The sequence below is a fragment of the Electrona antarctica genome, assembly GCF_951216825.1.
Source record: "Electrona antarctica genome assembly, chromosome: 4".
In the NCBI taxonomy this organism is placed as follows: domain Eukaryota; kingdom Metazoa; phylum Chordata; class Actinopteri; order Myctophiformes; family Myctophidae; genus Electrona; species Electrona antarctica.
This window is the reverse complement of record NC_136809.1, coordinates 23,432,855-23,456,806: the sequence shown is the minus strand read 5'-3', so window position 1 is coordinate 23,456,806 and position 23,952 is coordinate 23,432,855. Positions and strand designations below refer to the sequence as shown.

Below are 23,952 nucleotides of genomic sequence, written 5' to 3'. Positions count from 1 at the left end.
GCTAAGCAATAGAAAGACAGAGGCTGTACTGGGACTGTTGTGAAACGGAAGCAGAGCTGGTTCAACTTTCCTAACAATAACATGTTTAACATGACGAGGCTCAGCCATATCCGCTCCTGTTTATACCGAGCTCTGTTCTGATGCCAGACAACGAACAACATCCCTTATGAGTGTCCTGCCTGGTAAACAAGAACCTGATCTGTGTGTTTTAATATAAAAAGTGGTCTTAAGTAGCGACAGCGTGCAGTTTAGCTAGAGAACAAGCAGTCCTCTGAGTAGAGTTTAAATTGTTGTCCTATAATCAGGGGCAACTCTGGGGGGGGGACATTGAATAAGCCCTGGAACACAACAGATATACCAGGCTACCGGTGAAGATCGCTGATGGCACGACACCAGGGTTAAGACGATAATCAAAATGAAAACCTGTGTGGAATCCTGGAACCAAATTCTATCCATAAATCTAAGTAATGTGTGTTACTGTGCTCATCTTGAAATGTATGTTGGCATTTTGAGGTGTCTGTGACTGTCTTTCCCACACCCGGTCCCATGTGGTGAGGGCCTTGCCATTTGCTATGTGCCTTCCTGTGGCTATTTGTATGACAAAAGGAGTTTGTTGACATGAAGGAACAGACTGATTGATCAAAGGACTTGTCACTAAAATGTATGCATATTTCTGTCGACACCCTACACTCTGTAAACTGCTTAAAAGGTGAATCAAAATGGGACTCTTTGTCAGTTCGGGGCATCAGCCCATGTGTGAGCACCAGCCATTCTGGCTGGCGTGAGCTAACCTGTGTTTGCTGTGCTGTATTGCTGAATAAACCTCGGAACAACATCTCACTCTGTCTGCTGCCGTCTCACAATTCTCTCCGAGTGCTCTCCCAGCTTTTTGGTTAAGTGTCTAGTCTGTACAGTATTTTTGTATGGTTTCGTGTCTATCAGATACGACACCTGAAATGCCACTTTTGGTAAACACCAAAGCACAATGTCAATGCAACGAACATGTTCAAGAGAAAAGAGAGACTTGAAGAAGCTGGTGTGGTTAAAGAAAAGGTTAGTAGAACAATGCCCAGGGATGAAGATCCAGAGCAGGTTGAGACAGAGAGAAGGGGAGGAGGAGGCAGAGACCCTGCAAGAAGAAGTGACAGCAGCAGGACCACCATTTCCCTTGTGATTATGGTATGAATGTCCTATTCATTGTTACAATTACAGTAAATATAATGAAGTAGCCTAATGCAGGTGTAAGACCTGTTGTGTTTTATTTGTGCCGTGTTATTGGTTAGGTACTATTACAAGTAAGACGCGCGAACGCGGGAAGCGAACGCAGCTCGTAAATTGCAATAACAACAATTAGAATAAATTACGTACTTTTTTAAGGTTTTTTTTGAAGTTCTCTTTTTTTAGTTTTTTCTTTTTAATTTTTTTTTAAGTTAAGTTTTTTTTAAAGTTTTTTTTAAGTTAAGTTTTTTTTTAAATATTTGCTTTTTAATTTTTTTTTAAGTTAAGTTTTTTTTAAAGTTTTTTTTAAGTTAAGTTTTTTTTTTAAGTTAAGTTGTGTGTGTGTGTGTGTGTGTGTGTGTGGGTGTGTGTGTGTGTGTGTGTGTGTGTGCGTGCATGTGTGTGTGTGTGTTTTTGTGTGTGATACAGCTGCGCCCTCTGGTGGTGGGCGGGTGGTGTTACAGCGTGACACACAGACACACACACAGACAGACAGACAGACATGATCTGCTGGGTCTCATAGTAAATGCTCACTGCGTTCGCAACTCACTGCGTTCGCAATAACTAGGGATGTCCCGATCGGATCGGGTGATCGGAAATCAGAGCCGATCATGTCATTTTCAAATGATCGGGCTTGGGAGAAATATACATCAGAGATTTTCTTTTTTTATTTCAATAAAATAGTGTGTCTAAATAGTCTTGTGTCTAATGTAAATCTCAAAGAAAGACGTATAAACAATGATATTTTGTGAAAACTGTCATGTTTATGCTTGATGTTTGTCCTCCTGGGGCACTAGTCCCAGCAGTGGCAAACACTTGAAGGGCAGTATTATGCGTGTCTTAAGTACCAGGTCTTATGACTTAACTTAAGACCTGGAGGCGTGGTCAATGCTGTTTGGCCACTCAGAATAACCAAATGGCATTGATCACGCCTCCAGGTCTTAAGTTAAGTAATAAGACCTGGTACTTAAGACACGCATAATACTGCCCCAATTGGTCTCATAGATCATGCAAAGACGACATTCACAGATGGGTGAAATAGATCCATGATGAAAACAAAGGAATGCAACCTCCACTATACATGATATGATAATGTCCTGTAGTAGGCCTACTATCTATCTCTGAATGATAGCCAAAGCCATGCAAATGGTGTTTTCTCTACAAGAGTTTTAACTTTGACTTCAGTTCCATAAGCTGTAGTTGCAAGATTCACTCAATCTAATTAACCAATACATCATTATTTTTGCTATGATTTCCTGCTTTCATATGACAAAATACAAAATGACAGTCCTTCTATAGTTCTAATAAAAGTAGTCACATATGTTTGCCTTTGAATAATTGAAAGGCAACAGACTAGACTAGAGTGACATTTCTCACATGGCATAAGTGTATAAAAATATAAAGATCGGATCGGGAAAAATCGGTATCGGCATGTCTCAAAATCAAATGATCGGAATCGGATCGGAAGCAAAAAAACGTGATCCCTAATTAGATCCCTATTATTGTTTTTTATGTTTTGGGGAGTTCCGGCAAGAATTTCAAGCCACTTTCACCCCTGGCTCAAAACTATTTTAGAACACATTTTAAGGACATGTTTACGTTACTTAATTGTGTCAGTTCAACTAATGTTATTATGGGCCCTGAAGCCCAGCTCTCAGGGTTTCTAGGAACAGCCTTGTCAAGTGACAGTCTTTATCGAATACAAAACAGACATTCAAACCTCTTGGATCCAAGAAATGCCCTGTCCATCACCGTGGAGACTGGTGTATGATTCCTTTAATCGTGCCGACCGTCCAACAAACACAATTTGGCCATGTTCATGGATGGGAACTGAAGCCAGCAGGAGAGCATGGTCTCTGTCACTGCAATAGTACATACTGTACTTAAGTACTGTACTTGAGGCCTTTATTTTACTGGAGTATTCCCAATTTTCTAGGTTTAATGTTTGTCTTTAGTTCAAAGTTTGTTTAGTAAACGCATTGTCAATGAAGGGAAAATGTATGTCATTTACGTGAATGCGTGCGTGTGTTTGTGCACGCACACTCGCGTGCATGCTCATGTGTCCGTCCTGCTTTCTGTCCATCCAGCTGTCCATGTGTGATGGAGAAGGGGAAGGGGGAAGATCAATGAAACCAGAAAATGGCCCCCACTGCTATGCCCTATATACATGCCTTCTCAGTGAACAGTTGAAAAAATTAATTAATTAATTAAAAACCCACTACTGCTCTCACAACTGCAGTCCTCAGCAGCAGCAAACCATTAGCCATGAGTCATTTAAGTGGACTACTTATTGACAAACAGTTAAGTGATATTGGCATCCTAGGTGATAAGGGCTTTTAAAGATCAAACATAGATTAATTCCTAAATAGCCACTCTGCTCCCACTGATGTGTCTTGACACTGTGGTCTATATAATCTATTCTGCACTGTATTGTCATTACGTCCGATGTGTGTTGGAAACTATCCACGGGCACTCTTCACTGGAAAGATAAGAGGGTACAATAGCAAGCAGTGGCTCTGAGTGAGACTGATTACACTGCTTCAAAGGAGAACTCCACTCTCAACAAGTTGTTAATGATAACAATGGTTTATTGGATAATGAGACTAGTGCCCAAATCTGTTAACTGCTACAGTAGCTGTGTGCTTATCATGACTTATTTAGAATGACGCTGTTGACTCTTTACTGATCTCTACCGCACAATTATGGCAATGCAATCAATTACAAATGTTCAAAACACACTTTGTTAGGAGTGCAAATGTGGCACAATGCTGAAGTGTGAATGATTGACAGCCATTGTGAAACACAGATGAAGGTGTTTGAGATGGGACATTAAATAACTTTTATGTGTTGGATGTGATACTGGCCATTACACGCCACACTGCTGAATTATATTAAGACAACCGAGTCTACCGAGCAATCTTCGTTCCTACTCTCACCTATGGTCATGAAGTGTGGGTCATGACCGAAAGAATAAGGTCGCGAATACAAGCGGGTGGCTGGCATCTCCCTTAGAGATAGGGTGAGAAGTTCATTCACACGAGAGAGACTTGGAGTAGAACCGCTGCTCCTTCGCCTGGAAAGGAGTCAGCTGAGGTGGTTCGGGCATCTGGTTAGGATGCCTCTCGAGCGCCTCCCTAGGGAGGTCCTCGACACACGTCCCACTGGGAGGAGACCCCAGGGCAGACCACTGGCCTTGGAACGTCTCGGAATCCCCCAGGAGGAAGTCACTAATGTTGCTCTGGAGAGGGAAGTCTGGAGCACTCTGGTGGAGCTGTTGCCCCTGCGACCCGACTACGGATAAGCGGTTGAAGATGGATGGATGGATGGACTGCTGAATTATATTAAGACTTTAAGACTTGCTTTATTTATTTATTTATTTATTTTTGGGGTGGGGGGGGTTGTTCCAGTTTTGTTGGTTAAACCACACGTTTTCTGGGCGTAACGCAAGGTGCAATAGGGGTTATATTTAATTCAGTCATTTTGGGCATAACATCAATAATACCAATCAGAGTGTCGTCTCTGGAGTCGGCCATGTCAGCCCTGATAAAAAAGGATTTTTGTCATTTTGAATTTGAACACCAGAGGATTAGGAGCTACGTAGTTGCACCGCAATCGGGGAGCATTGTTATTTCAATGATGGATTCAGCAAGTTGGAGGAGGTGTAAACAAGTTTGTACCGAAGATTGCATTCAACCGTTTACGGAGCAGAAATAATAATGGGATACAATAATGTCAGGAGACTTGGGGGAAACAAAAGCTCAGCCGCTGCTCACCGAAACGTCACATGGAAGCGAGAGGTGGACTACATGCAGTAGAAACATCACCGAAACATCAGGTGGAAGCGAGAGGTGAACTATACCTGCTGTGGCCATCATGCTGCGGTCAGAATCACACCTTCCTCCTGTAGCTCCGGGTCTCTTCTTGCCCATGAGACATCTGTGATATCTTGACATACTTAATAATATCATGCTTATTCTCAGTTAGGTTGTTTCTAAACTGCATTATAAAGCATGATGGAGACACCGTCTTTACTGCCGTACAGAGGAGGATAAAGAAAGCCAGAAAGTTATGGATTCACAACATTCTCATATGATGAGAGGTATTTGAACACATTTATCAGCAATACATTTTGGCTACGAAATGAATGGCATTCTTATTTTTATGCAGTATAATCAGGCCCAGATCATTAATTAATGTTAAAGCTGAGTCCCCTTCCCCCCCATCTACCATGTGTGTGTGTGTGTGTGTGTGTGTGTGTGTGTGTGTGTGTGTGTGTGTGTGTGTGTGTGTGTGTGTGTGTGTGTGTGTGAAAGAGCATGCGCACGTACGTGCGTGCGCATGTGTATGTTTGTTATCAAAACCCATCAACACATTTACAGTAAGCTGTCCAGGAAGTAGATGCTTCCTCTCTCTCAGTATGCATGTGTTGTTGCACAGTTCCCCTTGGACAAGCATTAGGCTTTACTTGATCTCACTGCCCCAAGCGCGCCATGTGCGTCATCCCCTGCTCCTGCCAAGCAGAAAGCGCTTCTGCGCTGTACTATATAGTAAATGAATAAAAATAGCCCCGGACAGAAGTAATAGCCCCGGACAGAAGTGTGTGTGTGTGTGTGTGTGTGTGTGTGTGTGTGTGTGTGTGTGTGTGTGTGTGTGTGTGTGTGTGTGTGTGTGTGTGTGTGTGTGCGTGTGCGCACTGCGTGTGTTTGTGCACGCACACTCGCGTGCATGCTCATGTGTCCGTCCTGCCTTCTGTCCATCCAGCTGTCCATGTGTGATGGAGAAGGGGAAGGGGGAAGATCTCGACTTGACTGCAAACTTGCTCATCTCTGCATTAAGTGTTTGTGGATGTGGACCCAATGCATCTCCCTTTGGAGAGAGAGAGAGGGGGGGGGGGGCATCCACAAAAGTCAATTTTTGTTTCTTTATACAGCTACAATCTGGGACTTGTTTTAATGAATTGAATGTTATTTAACCAATCTGTAATGGTAGAGTACATTAATACAATGTGGCCCCTTTTCCACCGGTTGGGAACCGGTTCAGTTTTTAGTCCATGAGCCAGACCTCCAAATTTGGAACGTTAATTATGAATTGAGTGGGCAAAACCATACCTACAATTAAATTGTTTATAGGATCAATATAAGTAAATTAATATATGATAACAGGAATAGCTTTTTCATATTTATCACACATCTTGTAATTTTCACCTACTGTACAGTAGGCCTATACGTGCAGGTGAATAGTTTGATAATTAATAGTTATCACCATGAAACTTCCCCAGTTGATCACGTACACGAAGACAATGATTTGTTGTATTACAAATGTTCGGAAATTGTACATTTAAATATACAAATTAGGTATTATGAAGTACAATATGCACAAAATAGAAAATATGAAAAGGCTAATACTGTGGAAGGGTTATCATATGAATTTACTTATGTTGATCCTATAAACAATTTAATATAAGTATGGTTTTGCCCACTCAATTCATAATTAACGTTCCACTTTTGGAGGTCTGGCTCATGGACTAAAAACTGGTTCTGAACTTCCCAAGCGGTGGAAAAGGGCTCTGTGACTAGCACACCTGCAGTATAGTTTCCCTACTCTGAGCCTGGTGCAGTATAGGACACCTACTGGCTGACAATGTTCTTTGAAGCACTGCTTCTCAAGGTGGGCTCCGGGTGAACCCTGCAGGGACTACATTCCCAAAAGTGTTAGACAACTTGGCACCCATGACAACAGCCAGGGTTAAAGCCCGCTCGGAGCCATGGATAAACACGGACATCAAGACTGCTATGAAGGACAGAGACAAAAGTATTTCTGAGCGTCGCCAAAGCCGTGCTGAGAGTGAGCAGTTCAACACTGACTTGTACCTTATAAACGTACTAATGAGTTCCATCAACAGAGAAACAACCTACGCAACAGGCTAGTTGTCGTGATTAAAACTACAAAAAAAAGAAAAACTAATTTGATGACAAAATTGACAAACCGTGGGAGCTATGGAAGATATTTATTTTTAGCCTAAGCAAACGAATCTGCCACAGAAAAAACAAAATCCCTGGGGAGATTGGTCTGGCACTGAATTACATTTTGCTCAACCCAGACTTGTGGGTGACCAATCAGAGCCCACTATTCAAAGTGAGCCTTTTTTTGCTGTGGTGTTGGAATAAGCTTGGCCCCTTGGAAATAAATATTCAACACCAAAGTTCCAGACTAATATCTACGCAGTGATATTAGTCTGGCCATGCTAGGCTAATTTAATCTGAGAACCGGATCCACAAACATCGACGTCAATTCCAATGGAACGCTCATGGCAGATAAGCTGGATGTGGCTGATCTCTCAAACAACTTCTTTACAACCATAGCCACCACACTGGTACAATACTGCCCTCTCATTCTGGGCTTTATGGGGTCAAACACATCTAATAAGCATTCTACAAAACTCTAGGTGTACGTGAAGATGACTTTAAACTCACCATGGTCATGGTGACAAGTTTGACAACTCCCCTCCAAATGTCTCAGAGACACAGCCCCCTCTATTGCTCCAATAATTTCCCACATAACAATAACAATAATCAGCCAGGGTCACGTCCCGCAAGATTTAAAAATAGCGAGAGTCAACGCTCTGTACAAAAATGGAAGCAAATTAAACCCGGTAACTACCGCCCTGTTTTTATTATTATATTTGCTTCTGGAGGTCCCTGGAGGAAATATGTTTGAGATGATGTTCCGCGGCCAAATACATATACATTTTAGACGTCCTTGATATGACAAGTTTCGACAAACTCTGCTTTGAAGCACACGCCACAACACCTAGTTTCGGCATCATTGCAATTACCTCTCTCCATCAGGAGAGGGAAACAACAGACATAAACATACATGTATTGTATGTATGTATGTATGTACGTACGTATGTATGTACGTACGTATGTACGTATGTACGCACGCACGCACGCACGCACGCACGCACGCACGCACGCACGCACGCACGCACGCACGCACGCACGCACGCACACACACACACACACACACACACACACACACACACACACATACATACATACATACATACATACATGTATCTGCTTTGAATACTGACAATACTGACTAACAAACAATAAGCCTAACCAACGTTGTAACCACATGAACCCTAGCATCCCTATTCTATTCATTGGTTAATCTCTCTGCGTGGAACAGCAGGTTTTGTGAGGCACCTGGGTTACTGGCCGGCTGGCTTTGACGCGGAACGATATTGGCAGGACAGTGCTACAGGTATATGGCGTGACGCTATAGAGCCCTCGTTCAGCAGAGGGGCTGCTGGATGTGAGTGATGCAATCAGACAGGGTGTCATAGAGTATAATGCAGGATACATTTAATGAGTCAGAGAGAGAGAGAGAGAGAGAGAGAGAGAGATGTGAAAACATACTGGGCGATGATTATGTCTGGGAGGCGTAACAAGGAGAGATGGGGAGAAGGGAGGTATATGTATACGCCCTGAAGTCTACAGTTAACTCCTCTTGGAGGCATGACTGTCACAGGCAGCAATGGCTCAGGAGGTAGAGGACGTGGGACGTTATTGGAAGGTTCCCGGTTCGGTCCCCAGCTCCCCCTGCGTTAGTGTTGAAGTGTCCTTGAGCAAGACACTGAACCAACTGCTCCCGATGATGAATGGGCTGGTGCCTGCGTGAAAGGGTGAATATAAATGCACCATTTTATACAGATTGTTATGTGCAGGACGCCAGAGAGCACTGTTCACATTTATTTCGTTTGCATTTGGGCTGTGAAACGTCTACCTGACTTTTGATTTTTGATTGTTTGATTGATTGTTTTTTATTACCTTGTTGTCCATTGTACAGCACTTTGTAACTTTGTTTTGAAAAGAGCTTTATGAATACAATGTACTTATTTACTTACTTACTTACTTACTTACTTACTTACTTACTTACTTACTTACTTACTTACTTCTTCAATCTGAGCTGGCTATGTCCCGCAAATCTATCATGGTCCAAATACGCCAGTGGTTCTCAAACTTTTTCATGTCAAGGGCATATTTGCATATTTGAATATTCATAGATTCAGACTTTCTCTATACAGTCAGTGTCTAGTCGAAGTCAGGGGTGTGGACAACAAATCGGTTCTCCCATGCTGGAAATGCTGGGAGCATGATTTCTGAACTACATTCTAATGTCAACAAGTTGTCATGTCCTATATAGTCTTGTGTGGCCAGGCCTCTGATCTCGCTCCACTCCAAATGGAGGCCTGCAGAAATTCTCAGAGTTTTTTTGTGGTAAGTAGGGCACTGACATACAGGGGTGGCATGAAGTACAAGTGTACGTACACGTACTGTACACACATACATACATACACTGTACAGTGTACACACATATATTAATTGTCTCCACCAGGCCGAAGGCATGGGGAGAGAGTATGTTTTGCACTCTGTGTGTGTGTGTGTGTGTGTGTGTGTGTGTGTGTGTGTGTGTGTGTGTGTGTGTGTGTGTGTGTGTGTGTGTGTGTGTGTGTGTGTGTGTGTGTGTGTGTGTGTGTCCTTCCGTCCGTCCGTGTGTCCGTCCGTCCGTCTGTGTACAGCTAATCTCCGGCACCGTTAACCCGGTCGATGCCAAATTTTGCACCTGAACCTCTGCCCAAAAGAATTCCAGAAAGGCCTGTTATAGTGCCACCAGGAAAATCCCGCAAATCGTTACACACTATCTCCATAGCCATGTGTTCAAGCCGCCGGATCTGTCTGAATATTTCATATTCCATCCTAATTGGCTAAGTTTGGTTTATAAAGTTTGCAGGATTGGCCCGTTTTGAACAAATACGTGCAATTTACGTGAAATCTTTCACAGACTTTCCTACTAGGCTGAGGAATATATCCCACCCTTTTCACATTGGCCTGTTATAGCACCACCAACAGGTGGATTTTTGTAAAACACATTTTTGGAACAAAATGCCTCAAATCATCCAATTGCCATCCAAGGTGTAAGAAGAAATTGAACCCTTTTCACATTGACCTATTATAGCACCACCAGGAGGCCACAACCTGACCTGTCCTGGTGGAGACCTGTGCCCCGAGGGGCACTTTATCTAGTTATATCTGTGATTGCTGACATTACACTGTCTTACATTACGTTTTTTAAAGTTTCATATAAAATTGTTTATTTGACGTGCAGAAATTACAACATGGTAGCATTAATGCAATGTTTTGCCCTGCGGTGAGAACAGATGTGATGTTTTTTGGGCATTCAAATGCTGACTGTACCGTATCTATGAGGGAGAAAGAGTAGATGGTGCTTCCACCCCAGTTTCCTAGAATTTTCTTGCAACCTTATTACGTGGGAAAAGCAAGACAACATATTAATCATAGCAAAGTATTTTTAAATGCTTGAAAAATGTGTTTGGATAAGAAGACAGAGAAAGATGAGAAATGTATTGCAGAGGACACAGACCAGCGAAAGAGGGAGAGGGACAAAGTGTGGCAGGTTTACTGGGATAAATAAATCTGTGGATTTATCTGTGGTTATCAATTTAATACATGTGAACTACACAAGAAACACACAACGCACGCACACACACACAAACGCGTGACATCACTTCGCACAATCACTAGACAGGCAGACAGATGCATGCTACTCACATAACCACAAACTAATCTCCTTCTGTCATCTGTCATTAGTGAATTATTAGATAGACATAAACCTGTTGTACAACTAAGCAATGAGCCACAACAGTTGAGTAGAGAGTTCAATCTCACTCACATATTCTCATGTGACATCTCCCCGCTCTTCCTTGTCCTTCTTCTGTGTGGACCTGTCTCTCCTGCCTTCCATGTGGGCCTGTCTCTGCTGTTGTCTGTGGACCTTTCTCTCCTGTCGTCTGTTGGCCTGTCTCTGCTGTTGTCTGTGGACCTCTCTCTCCTGTCGTTTGTTGGCCTGTCTCTGCTGTTGTCTGTGGACCTCTCTCTCCTGTCGTCTGTGGGCCTGTCTCTGCTGTTGTCTGTGGACCTCTCTCTCCTGTGGTGTGTGTGCCTGTCTCTGCTGTTGTCTGTGGGCCTGTCTCTCCTGTCATCTGTGGTGCTCTCTTCTGTCCATCATGGACCTGTCTCACCTGTCCTCAGTGTGGACCTGTCTATCATGTCATCTGTCAAACCTGACCCCCTCCACCCTAGGCTTCATGAGGACTTCCACAGAACAGATGCAATGAGAGTAGTAGACAGTAGACACTCAAAATAATCTTCACAGTTAGGCACATAATCATGTTGGACAGGACAATGTAGAGAGTAGAGACCGACAGAGAGAGAGAGTGAGTGAGTAAAGTACCAAAAGTAGAAAGTACTCATCTATCTATCTAAAATCTTATAAATCTACATGCACCATGTCTCTGTCTGTCTGTACGTCTGTCTGTACGTGTGTATGGCTGTAATGCATGTAACTCGAGAACCATTAGCCCCACCGACTTCAAATTTCCGGCGTCGAGTCAGTCAGACCCACGGTTGTCCAGAACCACTGCACAAAAGGCCTCTGCCCGGGCTCTGGACAGGGCCCCTGCCCATGAAGGCTCCATATGAGCTGCCCTGTTCTGACATCACAACACTCCATATTTGGGCATGCCTGACACAGAACTCCATATATACACTAGGAATACAAAAATAAAATAAAATAAAAAGGGACACAGAGAGACAGATACTGTGGCAATCCGTTTGGAGCCACCGTCATTTCTACCAGCAACCTAGAAACTGTCACTCAAACTTCACACGCACGCCCATTCACACACACCTCTGTTGTCTTGTGTTATGAATGGAGCCGCAATGTTAATATATGAGCTTAACTGCGACAGCAGGTCGCATTTACTATGATAACATCAGGGTCTCCACATCTCCATCCCTGATGTCACATGATTTCACGAGAACTGGGCACCATATATGGTGCCCGACACATTAACTGGTGGGAAATGCGCGATTCCATAGTTAACTGCTACCTTCGGTCGCAATCATCAATGTTAACCATGTGGTATCTAAACAGACAGAAAGCTGGGTACATAATCTATTTATAGGTAGAATTATAACGTGTTTTATTTTATTTAGTCATTCTAACTATTTATTTAAGTTTATTTCATGGAAAAGCCATTGTGTTAAATGTGGGTCAAGTCATAAATTAGTTACATTGTGAACCAATTGAAAGAGAGATGCTCAGCTATCTTTAATGTTAACCCACTTTAATGTTAACCCACTAGCAGGAAGACAAAGACAAATAGCAGACAATGTACGTTAGTTTGATTTATGGAAACAGTTGTTTGTGTTGAATGTGCTAATTGCACTGAATTATTCAAAAGAGAGAAAATGGCCAAGGCATAAAAGAATGCATATTACACTTCTCTTTTCATACGTTAAAAAAAGGAAAAAATGTATGTTGTCCTTTTATCAACTGGGCCCTGGCCCCTTGCCATTTTCATAATGTGGCCCACAGGTTCAGCTATTTGAGTATCCCTGTCTTGACTCTTACAGTATATATTTGATCATTTACAATTTCCTGAAAACATTTCTGTGCTTTCACCTCTGAGCCTTATCTGTTACAGGATTTTTGTTGCTATTGTGTCAGCGATGAAGAAACGGTGAGAAGCTCTCTGCTTTCTTTGCCCTAAAATAGCTGCGTCAATGATGCACAGATCTTCCTGTCAATCCTAAAAACACAATCCTCCATTAAATGCTTTAATGGCCTCTTTGACACAAGTCCAAGATTCCCAAACTCTTAGACTTAATGACAAAAGAGGATAGATCAAGATTATCAGCTGCTTTGGATCCTCTTCGACTGCGTCGTAAACAACAGGCATGAAAAATGGGAGTGCGTGACTGATTGTAGCTTCTCTCCTCATTTTAGCCTTTTAACCAAATCATCCTTTTATTAACTATTGCAAAAGATCATTTCCAAAAGACCATTTGTTGCTCTGCCAACAGATACATTCCTTTGTCTCAAGCAGACTAGAGACTAGTAGCAGACTGTTCTCCAGCCTTCCCAACAAATCAATTGACTGACTGATCCAGGATGCAGCTGTGTGCATTCTTATCAAATCCACAAAAAGAGAACACATTAAACTCATTAAAGGCTTGCTTCACGGGTTCACTGGTTTGATTTAGGATTGATTTGAAAATGTTATTGAGTACTATTAAGACAGGAATGTGACTGGTGTCCTGGTTGTTTGAACTCCGAATGAACCTTCACACAGAGGTTCTTATGGGGTCATAGCAATTATAGGTTCATCGGACAAGACCCTCCTTTTAAGTATCTTCTTAAGGCCTCTGGACTCAGGGCACAACCTAGCAATTAAAACGGTTGAACCATGAACCAGTTGATGTGAGTTAACCATATGTCAGTTTTGTGTCTGCATGTTTAGTGGGGCTAATATGAAAGACAGTGATTTAACCGTCCTCATTTCATCCCTTTAACATGCTTCAAACGAACAAAACACATACTGTACTGTAACGAAGGTATCTCATGCTAACTTACAGTATTGTTGTGTGTGTTTGCGATGATCTACTGTTTTGTATCAATTCTAAAGCTATATTCAAACCTGGATAGTTTGAGCGGCGCGATTACAAAGTTAATGCACAAACAGGCGTGATGCGAACGAAGGCGAGCAGGGTGACGCGAATGAAGCAAACAGTCGTCTGGTATCTTAGCCCCAGCTGTAAAAATCCAACTGAAGCGCGTCTCCCCAACTCCACCCATCGCGCCCTGCCAGTCAATCAGCGTTGCTGTTGTCAAAATGTTGTTGAAATGTTTTGGCTGAACTGAACTGACCGCAGTGATTTGGCACAAGTGGAAAAACAATATACAAACCCTTTTCAAAGACTCATTTTGCTGCTCATAAATGATATAGTAGCAGGAAAAATAAAATAAAAAACTCTGTCTGCCCAGTGTCCCCCCAGTGCCTCCCCAGTACCTCCCCAATATCTGCCCAGGGCCTCCCTAGTGACTCCCCACTCCCCAGTGCCTCCCCAGTGTCTCCCCAGTGCCCAGTGTCCCCCCCAGTGCCTCCACAGTGCCTCCCCAGTGTGTCCCCCAGTGCCTCCCCAGTGTATCCTGCTTAGGGCGCCAGCTTGCTCATGACCAGCCCTGGTTGAAACCCCCCTGCCCCCCTCCTCCTCTAAAAAGGAACGGCTCCCTACTGTGAACCGGATCCCATCGTTCCTTTCAAAGAGCCATTCAAATGATCCGACTCGTTCACGAACGTCACATCTATTCTCACCCACTGCGTCACACAGTCCTGCTGATTTTGGTGACCTTGCCTCTAGTGCAATCATTCTTAGCATGACACTCAGTCTGAATTTTCATTTCGTTTCACTTCATTATTCCAGAACATATATTTTTTAGCGTGGCTAGCGATTCAGGGCTGGAGCCAGGCTAGAGGACCCCTACTGTTTTTGGTGATCCAATAGACTTTGCTCCAATAGACTTTGCTCCCAACTATTGCACATATGATATATCAAATGGGTTTGCTTGCTACAGTATGAATCTTAATGTGCTCAGCAAGGAGAAACCCTACTGATTTTGAGACACCATGGTCTTTCCTCGAGTGCCAACACTTCCAGCCTCTCTGCGGTCTACTTGTGGGACTTAATGCTATAACAATAACAATTCCTAAGACTAGGTTTTAAAAAGTGTGTTATAAAATAAGATAAGATAAGTGTAGGTGAGGCAGACGGTATAAGTAAATTGAGACGGAGACCGTGTACAGGAGACAGACATTCGGGAAGCTGAGAGTGAGACAGTACAGGGGAAGCAGACAGTAGGAGAATTAAGAGGGAGACAGTATATGGCAGATAGACACTAGGGAAGCTGAGAGAGAGACAGTGTGGGGGAGGCAGTAGGGAATCTGAGAGGGAGACAGTGTAGGTCAGGACTGGTTACAGCCATTTTGGCGCCTCAGTTGAGATTATTAGCGGCCGCCCCCGCACATCCACGAGCTCAAAGTTGCCCGACCGACATCCCCCACTTAAAGCAGGCATCACTATCAGTGCAACAGATTAAATCATGAAACATTGTTGTTGTTGTTGTTGTTAGGAGCGGAACAGGGGTGCAAAGTGTGTATTTATTATTCTATTTGTTCAATGGGGAGAGGGCTACACAGCACCGCCCCTAACGACCTGGTGCCCCAGGCGGGGAACTGTTCTGCCTGTGTTCACAGTATAGGCCTACGAGATGTGAATTGTGATGCTGGTATTTATATGAGAACAGATCAGTGTGTTAAATATCCAGGCCCCTCCGCCGGGCCTGGATATGGTTTTAGGAGAGACAGACAGTAGGACTGGAAAGATGTTACAGGGGGAGAGACATTACGAGAGATGAGAGAGAGAGAGAGAGAGAGAGAGAGAGAGAGAGAGAGAGAGAGAGAGAGAGAGATGGCCTAGGCCGGGCCTAGCCATCTCTCTCTCTCTCTCTCTCTCTCTCTCTCTCTCTCTCTCTAGGCCTAGGCCCTAGGCAACAGCAAGGGCAGGTCTCACTTCAGAGTTGTGTGGCTTGATCACTACTCAACAACAAGGTTTATTAATGTGACAGAATACCGGAAGAATGTCAAGCCTGCATTCATTGGGTTTTGGGTTAGGGTTACGAGGACTGTACTTAATCAAAGTTTTAAACTACAAATAGCTAACCTAAAATGTATTTTCATAACCTTGTGTTTCTTTAAACTCTTCCTTATACGAGAGACATACTAGGCCGCTGTGCCAGTCCTACTAACACACACTGAGTATCAAATTCAAGACCAATGTTTGTACTATTTAGGCTAGTCCCAACTATGAAAACACAAGAGAGCCCTGAGACTTCTTGGCAATAAACCTCGTACCAACAATACCTCTTATAGAATACAGGCATACTAAGCTATGACCTTTAGCCTTTTTAAGCCTCTGGAACTCCATAATAGCTGAAGCCCTGAGGCCCACTTTAACAATAATAGCTGAAGAAGGGTTGTGAATAATATTCTAACACTATTACTAATACTCCAACAGCCCTATTGTAAAAGAAATGGCAGTAAATGACATTGAATGTATTTCTTTTTGACAGATATACCATGTGTTCACAGTATAGGCCTACGAGATGTGAATTGTGATGCTGGTATTTATATGAGAACAGATCAGTGTGTTAAATAGTCGAGTCACATTCAACACCTTTCATTCAAATCGACGCCACCTCAGTATTGATGTGAAAACCTAGCATCTTAAGCCAAGATGGGGCCCAGTGGGGTTCAAAAATAAGCGGTTGTAGTGTCAAGGGTGGCGAGTCATGATGAGGCTTCCTGCTGGGAGATGACATGTTGTGCAGGTTAACAATGCATGTTACCTCACTACCTGCTTATGGCCAAATGTTCTAGGAGCAAGTGCTTCATGAAGACAGTAACAAGCCAATAATGTGATTGAGATTTCGATGGAGTTAGCAGTAATTATTTAAAAAAAATTAATAACACACTTCTGTCTGCCTCATGCTTTTTTTCATCTTTTTTTACACAATTGTCAATTCCCAATTGCCCTTTCACTGCTGACTTGGCTTTCTTGATGTGATCTTTTGCAATTGAGTGCAATTGAGTTAAATTACACAACCCTAGTATTAAGAGAAATCTAGTGTACACAATACACGTGCGTAAAATAGGTCACAAATTTCAGTGTAGCACTGCTATAAATGCACATTTAGTAGCATAACATAATGAGTGATTACACACTAGTACATGATTACAGATCGTCTGAAACTTTGTTGTATCGAACTAGCCTACTGCTGACCCAAGGCTACTGGTTGGTCTTGGGGAGGGTGTAGACATTAGAACCATCCACCCGTGGGGAGTTTCAGGCGGACATAACATAGGAACATGCTATTCTTCCAATGGCCAATTGTGATCCTCGATCACTATTATAGGCTATTTCAGTTGTGATTCTAAACCCACAAAACACACATGACAAATGCCAGAATGCCAACCAAACAGCCACGTAATGAGTTAGGTAAGTAAGTTAAGTGAGGCTCTTATCTTAACATTCTAGTAACCAATACAGTTCTTTCCTTCTGTTGGCATTGTTTCTTTATTGTCTATGTACTGTGTGATCTGTTTGTTTGCATATGTTTTATGTATATCCTGATGACTGCTGTGCACAAAACACATTTCCGTAAGGACAAATAAAGTATCTATCTATCTACAGGATGGTCACAAGTGGACTGCATAATGGTGGGCAAGCAGTTTTGGATCCTCTCTTCCAAATAAGCCACCTATTAGAATGGACAGTAATGAACAGTAACATTTCTACTCTGAGCCTGTGTAACATGAGTGCAACAACCACTGGTGTAGACAGGGGTTAGACGTTTAGTAGGTTCCAGGGGGCCTGGGCTTAGAGGGGCCCTCAAAGGTACTATGGTGTGTATATTTAATCGTTGAAAAAATATATTTTAGGTTCAGTGTCATAATCATAGACATCAGGATTCCAAATGGCTTCACTGGGTTTATCTCTATTTCAGCACAACTGGTCACTGGTTTCTCCCAGTTATATTCAAATAAACAAGGCATAAATGCTGCAGTTCCTCACAGAACCAAGTTTTCCAACATGAAAATGTGATGAATTTGAAACGCAATGTTGCAGAATCAGTTTCTGTATTGTATAACAAGGAGGTTGTGGCCTTTGGTTGCTTTTCACGAAACTTTCATTAGCCAATCTATCTAAAACTAAAAAATGCACTTTATTTGGAGAAACATAAACACACAAATAACCCTTAATTCCTCGCTAAGCTCTAAATGTTTTATTAAGTTGAGAGCAATAATAACGGATACTTGAAGGGTAATGAATGTGAATGATCGGAAATAGCTTGTTTGCTGGCCCATAGCCAAAGCACACAAAACTGAGAAAGTATCGTTTTCCTTTGGCATGTACACAATGACAGAGAGAGCAGCTCCCATCTCTTAAAATGGTGGTGTACGTATTCTGAGCAGCTTAGAAGGTGATTTGCCACAGTAAACTAAAACATCCTCCCTCTCTGTCATTATGTGTCACGATAGATTTTGACTGGCGTGCAAGTCACCTTTCACGTTTCCTTCGTTGTTGTTGAGGCTGTCAGACTCCACTGAATGCTGCTGCTCTCAGTCAAAACAAGGACAAATATACAATGAAAATAAATAGGATAAGTTATTGGCCTATATTAACACCAGTTGCCGAAACATGTTTGTTGACAATGACTCTGGGATGAGGTCATTGAGACATTCACTCACTTGCTCTCTTGCTCATTCATCAATCTAAACGATGTCACCGTGACACATGCCCACCCCACCCACGCACAATTTCCCTCCAACAATCTCTCTCTCCCAGGTCTATGCTGCCCGTTCCATCCTCCTGACAGAGCATCAGTCCATACAGTGGGCACTGTCAGTCCCTGCATCATGGCACAGGTGTGACCCTCAAGAGTCTCACATCAACCCAAACTGACACAGAGCCAGGCTACCCAATCAACTGAACATCCGACGTCCAGAATTCTCATCAACGAATGGTCTTCAGCATCATGGTGCTGCTTAAAAAACGGTTAAAAAAAGAGGATAATAATGAATGAATAAAATAAACACACACACACACACACGCGCGCGCGCGCGCACGCACGCACGCACGCACGCACGCACGCACGCACGCACGCACGCACGCACAGTATATATGCAGCTTCTACTGGACATCCTCAAATGACTTATGGTATGAGCTGAGAATTTTTTAATCCCCCTCATTTCTTCACGGATGAGAATCCATCAGCAACATGAAATGCAATTGCCAGAGGATTGAGAATGTGGAAGGTTAGACAGATCTCCACAGCTGCTCAGATAGCTGGCTGCTGCGCGCGGAAGCTATAAGTCAATGTCGTCTAGACCGCTGTCTTTATATATTTTTTATGACGTGGAAGTAGTAGGTGAGCTAGTAGGTGAGGGTCTGTGTGTGTGTCTGTGTGTGTGTGTGTGTGTGTGTGCGTGCGTGCGTGCGTGCGTGCGTGCGTGCGTGCGTGCGTGCGTGCGTGCGTGCGTGCGTGCGTGCGTGCGTGCGTGCGCGTCTGTCAGTGTATCTGTCTGGCCGTGGCTAATCTCGCAAACCACTGGACCGATCAACGGCAAATTTCTTTAGCTCGCTGCCAGTAGGCCATGGAATTAAACCCATGAATATTTTTCACATTTTGTGAATTCATAATCTCAGGCCCACTATCCGGCTGTCCCTCCAATGGGAAGACTAGAATGTAACAATTCCCTCAACCCACGATTTGATTCCAAGAATCACGATACTGGGGTGATTCTAAACCCACTAGACTCCAGATTACATTTGGAGTGAGTATTTGAATTATTACAGAATATTCCAATAAATACAGTATACATACAGTATTTTATTTATTTTATCTTTTCTATATCCAGAAAACATGCACAAGCACATAAAGACCCGCACACCGTCTGCACTTGCAATACGAACACTTTATTTAGGCTTGTTTCGGTGCTCCAGTGATTGTCTCAATATTTTGTTGATTTCTATGTATTGTTCTGTTTTTTATCTATTTCTAGGTACTGTCTTTGATTGTGATGTTCTTGTTTTATTCCTATAATTTGTATTGTACAGCACCTTGTAACAACTGTTTTGAAAGGCGCTTTATAAATAAAATTACCTTACCTTACCTTCGGTCAAAGACCTTCAGGCATCTGTTCAGGCAAACTGTTTTCTGAATACATTGAGCCCTGCCTACGCACCCGTCTCAGAGCATATCAGGTGTGCATAAGACTTTGTTGCCTATCTTTTCTATATCTAAATAAGTATGGTTCAGGTTATGGTTAATGTACACTCTGAATAACAGATCTACAAGCTCACAACGGGTTGTTGTGAGTGGCAGTGAATCAGGGGTAGAGTAGAGTGGCCGGTAGAACAGCCGGATGGGAAAACTGTGAGGTTCCCAGTTCGATCCCGGGCACTCCCAGGGTTAGTGTTGAAGTGTCCTTCAGCAAGACTCTGAACCCCTAAAGCCCCCTTTCCACCGGGTAAGAACCGGTTCGGTTCTTAGTCCATGAGCCAGAGGATCAATATATAGGATCAATATAAGTAAATTAATAACACATTGTTATTTTCACCTACACAGTATACATGATAGGTGAATAGCTAAAGATTGTATTAATAGTTATCACCATGCAACTTTTCCCAGTTAATTACTTACACAAAGACAATGATTTATTGTATTGCAAGTTTTCTGGGGGGAAAAATACATTTAAATATGCAAATTAGGCATTATATAGGAAAATATGAAAAAATTTAAAATATGAAAAGGCTACTACTGTGGAAGGGTTATCATATATTAATTTACTTATATTGACCCTATACACAATTTAATCTAGTTATGGTTTACATGCGAGTGATTGCATGTGATGAACATGTCTTTCACAGTAGGCCTACCTCGTTTTGCCGTGTTGACAAATTTACAGTCTAAAAAGGGGATTAAGAGAAACAGGATGACATACAACAACTCACAGGTGAAAATAGGTATTTGAACGCATTATTTTGCAGTTACAGTACTGTGGATCAGATGTTTTTAAAGAGGGGGAAAGTTGAGAGGTTTCTACGGTATGTTGTTAAATATGGCTGTAAATGCACCTTTTTCCAATGCATTTCTTTTTTCTTTTGCATGAATAGATCAGAGAATTGCAAGTCTTGGGACCGATAGCCTAGCACCATCGTTGGGAACTGGGCTGGAAAATTGCGAATGCTCTTGTAATGCTTGAACTGGAAGAGCCATGCAGGCCAACAGTCCGCACTGGCTAGTATTCCCTCAAACTTGTCACTTAGTGTCACACAAGACACCATTAAGTCCTATTTTTGCTTTTTCCTGAGCTTACTTGAATCCTCCAATGTTAATGCCATTTTATTAAGTGCTTGGCTAGTGTATAAACATTAAAGTGATTGCCTTGAAGAACTGAAAAAAGGGAAGAAATAAAAAGACACTTTCAGACATGAATGGAGCATCCATGCTTGTGATACAGGGCCACATATTTGATGCTAGGAATCAATAAAGGCTGTGAAGATTATAACTCACTGCGAGGTTGATTAACCTCCATCTACTGCATTATGACCTCTTTACATGTACATGCTGCAATCACACGGGCAGATGCAAAGCTACCATTCATTGTCAATGGAAGCCAGCGACATGAAGATGCAAAGATGCATCTGACAGTTACAAATACATAGCTTTGCATCTTTGTATCTTTTTCATCTGCCCGTGTGAACACAGCATAAGTCATAATGAATTGTGTGAACATCACTCGTAACTGACTTTGCTCCTCTATGTTTGGGGAATGAGTAACACACATACATCAGAGAATATATAGGCCTAATCTCCTTTGTCCCACTACCATTCTATTTATGTAACCGCTAGGATAGTGTTATGTGCACACACCACTATTAAAAGGCCTAAATCCGGGACAGCTATGGTAGGCTACAGTTGCAGTGTGTTTTACCAATGAAGGGGGATTATCATGTATTTATGTGAATGATGTGTGTGTACTTACACATGAAATACTGTTTAGGCTAATAACAGTGTTGTATTACACAAAATGCGAAACACAGAAATTAAAACTCACCGGTCACACTAATATCCCTTTTATGTTCTCTTTCTTTCTTTCTTTCTTCCTTTCTTTCTTTCTTTCTTTCGTTCTTTCGTTCTTTCTTTCCTTCTTAGTGTCAATTATAGGTAGTGTCAATTATAGGTAGGCTATAGCTGTATAGCCTGCTGTCCGCCCTGTCCTATATTAGTAGCCTAACTGTCAGTCAACTGATCGACAGCGACAGGAGCGCAGCATCCCACTGTATAGTCTACCGGGTCTCTATAAGCGCACATGGCTCCCTCTGCAGAGATTATTAAATTATGTCCAATTTCCCAAAGCTCACTTATAAAACAAACAGTCATTATGTGTGTCAATCTTGAAGTGGGTTTATGAGCGCAGCTCTGCGGGTCATATCACATTATTTAATAACGTAACGATGTTTTGGGTTAATTTGTTCAAGAATGCGCGCCGGTCGACCCGTGACGCAAGCTCCATCGTTGAGATATATAGGCTAACTCAAGTACTCAACATTGATTGCCATCTTCCCAAATCACACGTGGGTCAATAAACATCGATATGCTTGGAATGGAGGGGAGAGCTTGAGGAGATCGGCTATACTGTCAAAGCATCGCCAAGATGAATCGCCTCTCTTGCCACCGGATAACGTGTCAATCAAATTCCTGTCTCTCTCGGTTCACTTGGCTACTTAATGCCTCCACTAAACTATATAGGCTATAGCCTTGGATCAAGACTGTCAGATAATATATGACAGTCTTGTATCAAGGCTACCACTAAACCTGATTTATAGCCTATAGGCTATATGCCTAATGCCTGAGAGAAAGAGCATAATAATAACTTGACTGACAAGCATAAATGTAGTAGCACTCGATAGTTGCAAAGCAGTAGTGCTTTGCTTTGAAAGCACCACACCGCTATATGGGATATTCTTATTTCAGAAATACACCATACAGACTAGCTTGGGATGCTCCATTTGGCAAATACCTTTTCCCCCTTCTCCTTTCTTCGATTAGTCATTCATTGAAAATGCAAGATTGTGGATCATGCATGTTTGTATACCCTACGCCTATGCCTATATCATATAGACAACAAAACACATATCTAAATTATTGGTCTCATCTGCTTATAGCCTACGGTCGTCTGCGTCCTAGCGCGAGACATCCTATTCCGCCGGTATGCGTTGAATGGAGATATATTGTTAGGCTATAGATACACACATTTTCGCAATAAATTAGAACCCAGTTTAATTGAACAAAAACGATCTCGTTTGAATGAACTCCAAAAAAGCGCAGCTTTGAGCCTGTGTGGGACAGGCTGTGCCTGTGCCGCGCGCACCGGGCGCCACCATGATGCCACTTGTCTTGGACTCACCTGCGTTCCTGAGCTTCTTGTTCCGATACACGGAGAATATCACCAGGAGGTTCCCCAGGATGTCCACCACGATGGTGAAGATGAGGAAGCACCCCAGAGTTGTGGTGACCCACGGGGGGCGACTGCTCAGCTCTTGGTCCGGGTCTAGCTCAGAACTGTTCAGGTGAGACCCATTTGTAACCATTGTCTATAATGATAATTCACGCAACTTTTACGCACTCAGCCAAATAATCGCTCTGCCGTCCCTTCAAAATATGCATGTCTAAATCCTAATCTAGATTCCGAAGACGCCGGTGTGCTGCCGCTGTTATCATCTTCTCCTCCATGCTGTCAGGTGAACTTTATTCCCCCTGTTCTTCTTTCGTCTCCCGGCCACGCTGCTCCAGTGTCAGTGTCTCATACTTTTATGACTGTGTGTGTGCGCGCCCATCACTTTGTTGGTATAGCCTACATGTGTGACATGAGAGAGGGAACTTCAGACCTCCCTATAACATGTGATTAAATGGCTAAGCGACGTGAGGTGCTGTTGTGGGGCGTTTTGAGGGAAATACTGACACTCCGTGGCCATACAGCGGTAGAGCCTGGTGTTACACTAGAACTGAATTAATGTGCAGTTTTGTCACTCCAGATGTTAGTGGAGAAGCGGTTACCACTTACCTCTCATGGGTTTTCATGATTTATATAAAAAGTAAGTTTTCATGTTTTAGCATGGCGTAGCCTATATTAGCACAAATAATTAGTATTACCCTACATTATACGCAAAGAACTTT

At 42.7% G+C, this 23,952-nt stretch overlaps 1 protein-coding gene across 1 annotated transcript in view; it reads right to left on the bottom strand.

The window, feature by feature from the left end:
* The window catches only part of mtnr1aa (melatonin receptor 1A a), a 59,082-nt gene extending 35,500 nt beyond the window's left edge, over nt 1-23,582 (bottom strand). Inside the window, exon 1 of the mRNA XM_079499738.1 lies at nt 23,183-23,582. Coding sequence (XP_079355864.1) covers nt 23,183-23,366 — 184 coding nt within the window. The 5' untranslated portion in view covers nt 23,367-23,582. The remainder of the gene's footprint in view (nt 1-23,182) is intronic.
* Between the last annotated feature and the right edge of the window lie 370 nt (nt 23,583-23,952).